Here is a 10854-nt window from a genome sequence, read left to right on the forward strand (position 1 = left end):
ATTATAAAAATTATTTCACATTAATAAATATAAGAAGCGAATAAGAAAAAATGGTCACCAACATTAAAATTACTTTATACCTTTTTTTCTAACCACGAAAAGTTTTAGCTTATTCATGCAGTTTAATGTAATTGTGTCAGGCTATTCCAACAGTTCTATTATCATTTGATTATATTGTATTTTGATATAAATTACACTATCCGCGATGTGGCAGCCTCGCTTCTGTCAGTCTGCCCCAGGGCAGCTGTGGCTACAACCGTAGCTGCCTCCACCAGTGTGTGAATGTGAGAGTGAATGAATAGTGGCATTGTAAAGCGCTTTGGGTGCCTTGAAAAGCGCTATATAAATCCAATCCATTATTATTATTATTATTATCCTGCCTGCTTCCGAAATGCATCACATAAATCATAAAGCTGACTACTGTTCTTATGAAATGGAATTTTAAGAAATTTCATTATTAAATGTAATTTGTGATTTAGCTATTATCTTGTATATGCTTTACGATAGGTGATCCACTGCAGTGGCTACCTGAAGATCCGTCAGTACAGTTTGGACATGTCACCTTTTGAAGGATGCTACCAGAATGTGGGCTTGGTGGCTGTCGGTCACTCTCTGCCTCCCAGTGCCGTGACTGAGATCAAACTGCACAGTAACATGTTCATGTTCAGAGCCAGCTTGGACATGAAGCTCATCTTCCTGGACTCCAGGTACTAATCAAGACTTTTGTTCTATTTGTTGTTTTGTTTTCCCTTTAGGTGTTTTTGAGTTTGTTTCTATTTTAATTGTACTGTGTGTTTGGCAAACGTTGTGTGAAGTCTATGCATTTTTCATTAGGAAAGGGAAGCAAGTTATAAAAGAAGCTCCTGGAGCTAAAATTGCCTGTGAAAACCGAAGCACAGAAAAATGAAATATCCCTGAATTAGCTGCTTATTTTAACTCCTGAATTTCTCCCCAGGGTAGCTGAGCTGACAGGTTATGAGCCCCAGGACCTCATTGAGAAAACGCTGTACCATCATGTCCACAGCTGTGACATCTTCCACCTCCGCTGTGCACACCACCTCTGTGAGTTACAAGTGTGTTCATTTATGCTTTTACAACAGGCAGCTTGACCTTCTCTTGTTATGCAGCAACTGCTCAGGCAACCTGCTGCAGCCACCATGTGCAGGCAATCACACGTCTCCCACACGCACGCACACACACAAAAAAGAAAACGTGCAACTTGTTAAACATGTTAATCTCTGCTGTCTGTGTGTTTCTTTTATCTCCTGCAGTGCTGGTAAAAGGCCAAGTCACAACTAAGTACTATCGGTTCCTTGCCAAACACGGCGGCTGGGTCTGGGTCCAAAGTTATGCCACTATCGTCCACAATAGCCGATCCTCAAGGCCTCACTGTATCGTCAGCGTCAACTATGTCCTCACGTAAGTGTAAATAACGATTTCCATCCTAAAATCAGAGGGAAACTTTTGTTTTAACAGATACTTCATAATTGATTTCAAAATAATTTTAAAAGTATGCTTTTTTGAGACAGTTAAATCTATAATTTGTGCTGATGGCTGCAATTATACTGTAGCTGCGCAGTCATTGTAAAACAAGGTTGCAGCACTACTCCGGTCTAAATAATAATGCCCTTTTAATAGAGATGGCACTGTGGGAATAACACTGAATATTTTACTTGTATAATCATATCATGCACTCTTATGATCTGTACTTGAGGCTCACTCTGTGATACAATGGGTCTTTTTCTCCTGGAGAAATCCTTCTCTTTATCCCTCCGTAGTCTCTCTGTACAAATCCACCAAATACAGAGGTTGCAGGACTCAGGCAGCTGTGTGTTATGAGAGAACAAAGCACACTAAGGCCCTTTGAGACAGCAAGACAAACATCAGGGTTCAACCCCATCAAAAACCTCTACTGCCACCATCGATCTGCAGTCTAAGGAAAGCAAAATCGATCAAACGGTGAACTAGGAATCAATAGCTATCTCATAGCTGTAACACATGTTGGATTTTCCTTGTTTGGTTGATCCACATGTCGTTTTTTCCTGTGTGTGTGTGTGTGTAAGTGCATGTGATGGAGAGTTTGCGCAAGTCTGTACGTGCATGTATGCATATGGCTGCACTCCACCTATTGATTTCTTCAATGCAGTAAGGCGAAAACAAAGTAACTACATTAAAATGACAGAGAATTTCCAAGTGAATAATCAAGTCCAACACAGAAGTATCTGAAAGTCCAAGAGGCAAAAGTGGAAAAAAACAAACAACTACTTAAAAAAAAACAGCAATTCAGTCGCCTTGGCATGGCAGCGTTTCCGCCCAACAAGAATCCATTAATAAATTATGTTTGGAAGTTGGCTGGTGGCATATTTCAGACGTGAGGTGCTCTGACATTGACCCCTGAGGTGGAATTCGGCTAACACAGCTGAGTTTGCACAAAGGCCCAACATTATTGGCTCAGACATAAGTCAGCCAGGGCACAGATAGGATGCACAACTGGCTACCATAACTATACCTGCAAGAGCAAATAACACTCAGACTGTGCACTGGCTATCCAAACATAGCCTTTCGCCTGCAGTGTTGTACATAAGGAATGGGTCATATTTAGAGTCATATTGAAGAGGCTGGCTGTACAGGGTCAGGGATGGGCCACAAGGTTTAAAATGCCAGACAGCTGCTATTACATACTGTTGATGTGATAAGTTAAGAATAGGCTCATGTTTGCTGAACACTTGACACAGGAGCCTTTTTCACTCCCTCGACGGTGACAATTGCATTGAGTTCAGCCGCAGTACAGTGGGTTAAAATGTCAAAGATGGCACACAAGTTGCATGTTTGAAATCTGCAACATTCAAAAGTAAATTTAAAAAAACTGGGTACATTTAGAGGAAATTGATTGCATAGATAAGACTTATAAGTATAAATATGTTTCTGGTGTGTGTTTACTCTCGGTGCATTCTTTCCACATTCTGGTAATGTTTGTGGTTAAAAAAGAAAAAAGAAAAAAGAATGATTAACGTTTTTTCTGGGTGTTTGTTAACAGAGGTGTGGACTCGAGTCACATGACTTGGACTCGAGTCAGACTCGAGTCATTAATTTTATGACTTTAGACTTGACTTGAAAAAATGTTCTAAGACTTGTGACTTGACTTGGACTTTTACACCAATGACTTGGGACTTGAATTGGACTTGAACCGGTTTACTTGAAAAGACTTGATATTTTACCCCAAATATAAAATTTAACATGCATATTATATAGAGATTGAAAATGTGACGTCATTCACGGGTAGAACCGCAAAGGATTCTGGGAACTCGTGGCAAGCGGTACTAGGCTTTCAATTAAAATCAGTTATACAGCGATAAAAAGAAACACAAAAATGTCAAGAAGCTGTTGTATTATTAACTGCAATAGCCGGTCGCATGACAGCCACGGGAAGCCGACGGGTAAAGAGATCGGTTGTTATCGGATTACGTCGTTGAAGAGAAATTGTTCGAGCCATGTTTCCGAAGTAACAAAGAGGCGACTGGATTGCAGCCATTCTAAGACCAAATATAACGTCCCAGAACCCTCCAGCTCACAGGTTAGTCTGCTCCAAGCATTTACACAAAGGTCAGTCTGCTGTTGTAGTTAATGCGTCATTTTTCTTAACATAACTGGTGATATAGGTTACAAGCAAGTCTGGCGCTGAACAGAAATTGTCTCGCTATGCTCCTTTATTTATTGTGCATAAATAGTGAATTGTCCTGACACAATATTGTGTTTCGCTTCTGTTATTATGGTACATTGACAAAAACATATACTTTTATTCACAGGATAAAACAGGTTTTTTGTATCACTAATTGCCCAGTACGATTACAGCATACAATATTATTGTCACTGCTACATTTCTGTGATGCTACCAGAAATTATTTCCACTACTAATTAATTACCGTTGAGCTCAAAGGTCCTATTAATAAACGGTTAACGAATGTGTATTTATGACGACGATTTGTGAGACTGGTAAACTTATGATACGTACGATGGTCTTTCGTTCTACATGGTGCATTTCAAGGTCCTGTACCCATCCGGCGGTAAACTGTACCTGGGCTTGTTGCAGTGACCTGAAGTTACTAAACTTCATGAGTGTATGCACTCACTCCAAGAACCGTATGATTATAAATATGCATATAAATATGCTACGATGAGATAGCTGACTTCATCTAACTAGCAAATGTTGTCCAGGCTACGTTGGTGATGCAGTTTTTTTTAATATGTATGATATTTTTGTCATGCGATTTTAAAGCTGGTCCTACAACCGCATCCAAGAATAACATGCAGCTTATCTCAGAACCGTCGGTGAAAATTATTCTTGGAGCTAGGTTTAATTGAGCTGCATTTTAAAGAGGTGCAATTTCACAATTTGTGTATATTTTCTAAGTTCACTATTTTGTCATGTGTTGAGAAAAACACAGATTTTAAAATTACATGGTCTAATATTTACATTTAGCATAACTGCAACATGCTTTTTTTTTTTTTTTTTTTTTTTAAAGACTCGAAAGGACTTGAAATTCAAAGTTTCAGACTTGAGACTTGACTCGGACTTTTACACCAGTGACTTGAGACTCGACTCTGACTTGCCTGACATTACTTGAGACTTGACTTGAGACTTGAGGATAAAGACTTGAGACTTACTTGAGACTTGCAAAACAATGACTTGGTCCCACCTCTGTTTGTTAATAATCTCAGAAGCTGAGAGCTTATAATCTTAAAGTTCCCTTATATACTGTATTCACTTAAAGTTGTACTTAAATCCTTTTTTATAAAGCCTGACTCAATCTAAGTCTGACCATCTATCTATATTCAACATTAGCCAAGGAGTGTGCTTTAGACTAATTAGTAATTATGCTTCTCGTGCAATGCTAAAATCAAGATGGTCAGAAAGAGAACATGATCATATATGATGAAAATAGCCTAAAGGTTTGGGGAATTCTGGATTAACTACAGAAACATGAGCTAGCTTGAAAAAATGAAAGTAAAACTAGGTCAAAAATGTTCTGTGTGTTTGTGTAGGTCACTGTGAAGAAGCTCCTCAGTAACCTGCAGCTCATAGTACATAAAATAATTTGAACCCACAGCAAAGTTCAAAGATGCATGCATGTTAAAAGAAAGCTAGCGATCCGAGGTGATCTCTGAGGGTGTACATGCTAACATCAGCATACTCGCAGTAATAGTACTAACATGATGTCAGCACTAAAAAGAAAACCTCATGGTGAGTGGTGATGAATTTGGTTTTGGTGGCGCTTGATGGTGATAAATAAGTAAAAGGATTACTTGGCAGAGTCCTGTGGAGCCCATGAATTTCATAGCAATTCGCTGTTATAGATATGTTATTCTGAGCATGATCTTGCAAGATTATAAAAGCATCACAAAATGGAAGTTTAAGTTAAACTATTTTGTTTATCTCTAACATGCATTTTATGTGTTTTAAAAGGGACACTGAGTATAAAGGAATGCAGCTGTCTTTGGATCAAATGAGCCCCAGCAAACCAGCCTTTCCCTACGCTGACAGTCACAATGAAGAAAGAAAGAGCACCAAGTCACGTCTGACCCAGTCCAAGGCCAAAGCCAGAGTGTCACCCTACCCACAGGTAATTGTTTTTTAGAGCTAAGTCAATTAGGGAAGCTTGCTGTGGATTCAAATCAAAAACTCCCAGAACTGTGATTTTCTTGTTTCTGTCCAGCAATTTTCAGCTTTCAATCCAGAGCGTTCAGAGTCTGACCAAGACAGTCAGTGGGGAGGGAGCCCACTGACAGACTCTGCCTCTCCTCAGCTGTTGGATCCCAGTGAAGCAACGGAGGCTTCTTGTGCCTACAGATTGTATCCAGAATCGGGCTCCCTGTGCTACGGCCTGGGTCTATCAGAAGAGGATCTTGCCCATGCCCAAACGCACCCTCACACCACCACCTGTGATCGTGTTCGATGCCAGAGTGGCCGCTACTTCCTGGGAACCCCCCAGTCGGGAAGAGAGATGTGGTGGGACACCACACGCTCCGTTCTCTCGTTGCCAAAATTCTCAGTGGACAACAGCGAAGGCTACGAAATAACATCCTACCATGGCGCCATTCACGGTGAGGTGTTAGGGTTGAGACCACAACCATCTGTCTCTGAAAATAGTTCTGGCCTAGCTTCTCCTGGTAGCTGTTTTCCAAATGTTATTATGGGACATGCTAAGTTGTTTACACCGTCTCTTGCCAGTGTGCCGATTGCTACCATCTGTTCAAAAATTGCCCGCAACTGAAAGCCAAGTTATTTCACATTTCACATCCTCAAACAGCAAAAAAAAAACCACTGTGCTTCAGCCAAGACACCCAGTCAGACCATGATGCTATAATGATATATGCATTTAAGGCAGAATTTTGCCCATTAACCACATGAGTATTTTAACAATGTGATATTCATTTATTCTATTGTTATCAACTCTGACCACTGATTTGCATTTATAGGACGGGGCCACTGGGACGAAGACAGCGTAGTGAGTTCACCTGACGGAGGTGGGTCCACCAGTGATTCAGGTGAGCGTTACCACGGTGACCAATTCCAAGCGAGCCCTCGAGAGCCCAGCAAGATGGAGACCCTGATCCGTGCCACACAGCAAATGATCAAAGAGGAGGAGAGCCGTCTACAGCAACACAAGATGCCACTGGATGTCTCGGGACTCACCAAAACTCACAGTCCCTGTTTCACCTCCTCCCTACCCCATCACTCTCAGCTCACTATGCCCAGCGTGGTATGCCGTGGCCCCGGAGCCCCCAGCATCGACCTCCTTACTGAACGCCTCCATCACCGAGACAGCATTAAAGTTCTTGGCCCCAATGAAAATGATGAAAACACGACGAGTCCTGCTTCTTTGTCTCGTCTCAGCAGCCCCAGCTCTGACGGAATCCCCAGATCAGGCCTCTCCCTCACCAAAGACTACATGCAGACAGATATGTCCCCACACCCTCAACAACCCCAGGGAAGTCCGCTGATCTATCCAGCACAGGAGAGGCAGCCACTGGACAGGCAGGCGGCGTACGCCTTGACTGGGTACTCCCTCGAGCATCTGTATGATCCGGAGAGCTTGCGGAGTTACTCCACCTTGGCCTGTGGAGGAGTGCAGTATGATGTGGCATCTCATGTGAGAGTGCAGGCTGAACAAATACAGGGACATAAAACCACCTCAGTTATCATAACCAATGGAAGCTGACGATATCTGGTGAAGATTGAGCCAGCTGTCTAAAAGAGGACGTTACCATCCGTAGTGAGGTTGTAGGCATGTGCAACCAGGTGCTCCACACAAAAGCTGAGACACTGACAAAAGGATACAAGGAACCTGTGTGGGGCTGACTTGCCCTTGGTGATCCATTCAGCACAACTTGTGTTTGTCAGGCCTTTCTCTTTTCTTTGTCATTAGAGAAGTTTTTTCCCCAAGACTCTAAGAAGCTGTTCAGGAACTGACTTTTTGCATACTGCCTGACAAATGGAGAAAGTTTGCTCCATTACATAATATAACAGAGTTGTCTTAATGGCAGTAAAGTAACTTTCCCTCCCTGCAAAAGCTGGTTAAACATCAATCCAGTGTTTCTATTCCAAACCTCTCATGCACCATTGGCCATGTTTGTTAACCTGACCTGTACATGATTTCCAAAGGCAGTAAGAAAATGTGTTGTTCCATAGCCATTTCACCTGAAAACTCCAGAGCACAGACCATACTGTCTGACACGTGAAGTGCAACATGGAAAAGGCTATTGACTCCCTATTGTAAGATGTCAGTGTTTCCTGGTATTTATTTGTCAGTGAGCTGTTTTTTGTATGTGTCATTATTTTCTGTCCAAGTAGAATATTTCACTGGTGGCATTAAATTAGTTTTGGTGTTTGGATCACACCATTATTACATTATTTTAAAAAAAAGAAAAAAGAAGAAGAAGTGAAAAAACAGAAAGAGAAACATGCCTCTGATATGGAAAAGTGCAAAATATCCAGGTCAACTTGAAACTGGTTTATGGAATATGTGAAATGCCCTCATTTAGTGTGCGAAAAGATGTTTCCAAACTCACTCATTTTTTTTTATCTTCCCATGCTCTCTAAATATAGGCATTGTATATTTACTTGCAGTTTTAGCTATTAATGCTTACATATCAGAGTATGATTTCTTCTGTTTTTACATCACTTAACTTTTACCTGACCTATTAGCATATGTAAAATATGCAGTAAAAGTTTTTTAATTCTGTTCCATGCGTTGTAAAATTAACCGTGGATTAAGGCCACAGGTTGTAGCTGTTTTTTGTTTTTTTGTTTGTTTTTTAGAATTCTATGAAAACTTTTTCTGCAGACTTTTTTCTTAGAATTCTTTTTTTTTTCTCAGAACTCTAGAAAAAGAAAATCTAATATTCTGACAGAATTCCGAGGAAAAAAAATGAAATCCTGGAGAAAAAAAGTCATATTGTCATTGTTTTCCCCAGTGGCCCTAATCCTCTTCTTTAATTTTTAATTGTTTTGATTTGTTATGAGTTGTATTGAATGCTTCAAACATATCTTAAATAAGTTGAAAGTCTTTAGTTTCTTATTTAATTTATGATGTAAATATCAAACAAGGAACTTTTTGAACTGGAAACGACAAAATTATTTATTGATTGGTTTAAAAAGTCCTTAAATCCGAATACAGTTGTAAACATATATCTTTTGTCGGTGTTTTGTTGTATCTGTCAAATCTGTTTTGAATGAACTCACACACAAACTCAAACATGCAGACACAAACACAATGCTGCTGCCTCAAAAAAAAAATAGATACAGAAATGTACTGATACATAGTAGATCATAATAGATTAATTGCTGTGTATTTTTTATGTGGCTTTCATCTTTGTTTTCTTCTAATATTTTAGAAAAAGAAAATAAGGAAAAAAATATAAAAGAATAAGTGCTGCTATTCTGTCTCCCTTTTCTTGCAATCACTGGAAGAGACCAAAAGTAGTAATGTGAAAATATAAACTTATAAATGCTGAATTTTAGATTTTAAGCTACATTTACTATAATAATCATAATACAAGGGTAGTATATTTTAAAGTAAATTACAGCATCTGTATACCCGTTAAGAATCAATGTATATACATGTAGTGCAAAGACTTGGTTCACTGATGTGTTCAGACAACAATGAAGCTCTATTGCACCCTTTGAATACCCGGTATCAGTCTTTGGCTACACTGACAATGTAGTTTTTCCATAAGATTCAATGACTGTAATGGGGAAAAAAAATTGACTGATAATTATTCCAAACAGCTAGCATAAAAAAATCCTGAACACATCATTACAATGGCAAAGTAACTGCAGTTTGGAGCAGTTAAATTTGCACATTTAGCCTCTAACCTTTTCTCAGAGGTAATTCCTCTGTGGTGTATTTTAATGAATGTATGTTGTTTAAATGTAGTTGGAGAGGTTGCCTGCCTGTCTTTCTGTCTGTCTGAGCTGACAAAGGACCTGGACACAGCCTGGGCCTGAATGGAGAACTTCCATCAGTTACCGCTGACGTGACTAACTGATGGTCTGCCAGATATCAGTGGTGCTGTCATTCCAAGAGGCAAAACCATTATACCGCTTAGCTGCTGACATCATCAAGGCTTATGAACAGTGTGTGTGCGTGTGTGTGTGTGTGTGTATTTGTGTGAGTGAGCGTGTGTTTAGTGCTGAGATACGGCAATAATCAGAGGCCTTTTTTTCTCCTCCTGAATACTAGGAATTTTGCCTGATGTGCCCCGAAGGCTTTCACATGTAGAGTCGGTTACAAATGTGGCCAAACACTGGGCCTTTTGCCCAGACTTCGCACTCTTGTATACGCCTCCCCAACTACCTCATACTTCCTCATCCAAGATCCTCTCAGTCTATAGAAAGTTAGAGCGCTGTAGACAGACTAAAAGTTAAGATGAAAACGCTAAGGTTGTGTGCAAGTGGAAAAAGAGTTTAAGAAAAAGAAACCAAAAGGGTAACAAGTCGAAACAGTGGAGAGAAGAAAGGTCAAGAAAAATCAATGCCAAAATAAAACGAGGATTTCAGAACTCTGCAAAAGTTTTACACTCAGTCTTTAAGTAAAAGTTCTGTAGAAAGGCTCCAAAACGGCTACGTTTTTAATTACATTGCATTATTTAATTATTGTTGATGAAATTATGCATGAATCAAAGCTACCTGGATTTAACTTTTTTATAATGCATTCGCTTGTACATCTGCAGTTAAGGCAAGCACCACTTTACCACAATTAATTTACATAAGCTTTTCTACAGTGAATTTAACTTCTTGTAATGTTTAATAGATATTTTATTAATGCGCTACAACTTTTAGTTTGCCCAGTCAAGCTTGTCTCTAAAATATCGGAGTGGAGCTAGGAAGTGTTTGGTTAAAAGGGAACTAGTCAAAAATGTACTCGAGTATTTTGTCACTTTGCATCATTGTAGAATGGGAAAGACAAGAAGAGTGGAATTATCACAATTACAGAAGAGCTCATCCTTAAACTCTAACAGAGGAGACATTTTTTAGAAGTGACTCAAGGAGATGCTGGAGAATAGCAGATGTTACTCCTAGAATCAAATCAATCACAAATATAACAAAGGATTGTATGACATCACTACAAAAACAGATGTCTTGCGTTAATCGCTTAGTCACTCTTAACTCATCATAATGAATCGCAGTGCTGCAAAATTAAAGTATTTGCAGTTAATTTAACTATATGCTACTGCTAATAAAACGCACAAGTGAATTAGCTTCGTTTGCACCACAAGGCATTAGCAGTTTGAGAAGATAAAGATGCCACCTATGTCATGTGGTTGCCTCAGTGTGGAGGTAAACCATAGAAC

The 10854-nt window shown here is 39.6% G+C and overlaps 1 protein-coding gene across 1 annotated transcript in view; it reads left to right on the top strand.

Annotated features, from left to right (window-relative positions):
* LOC101474087 (single-minded homolog 1) overlaps positions 1-8922 on the top strand; it is a 13049-nt gene extending 4127 nt beyond the window's left edge. Inside the window, exons 7-12 of the mRNA XM_014414598.3 lie at positions 508-707; positions 956-1062; positions 1272-1419; positions 5465-5621; positions 5715-6102; positions 6478-8922. Of these exons, the coding sequence (XP_014270084.1) occupies positions 508-707; positions 956-1062; positions 1272-1419; positions 5465-5621; positions 5715-6102; positions 6478-7220 (1743 nt within the window). The 3' untranslated portion in view covers positions 7221-8922. The remainder of the gene's footprint in view (positions 1-507; positions 708-955; positions 1063-1271; positions 1420-5464; positions 5622-5714; positions 6103-6477) is intronic.
* The last annotated feature ends 1932 nt before the right edge of the window (positions 8923-10854 follow it).

This window comes from Maylandia zebra, linkage group LG15, assembly GCF_041146795.1.
Source record: "Maylandia zebra isolate NMK-2024a linkage group LG15, Mzebra_GT3a, whole genome shotgun sequence".
NCBI classification, from domain to species: Eukaryota; Metazoa; Chordata; class Actinopteri; order Cichliformes; family Cichlidae; genus Maylandia; species Maylandia zebra.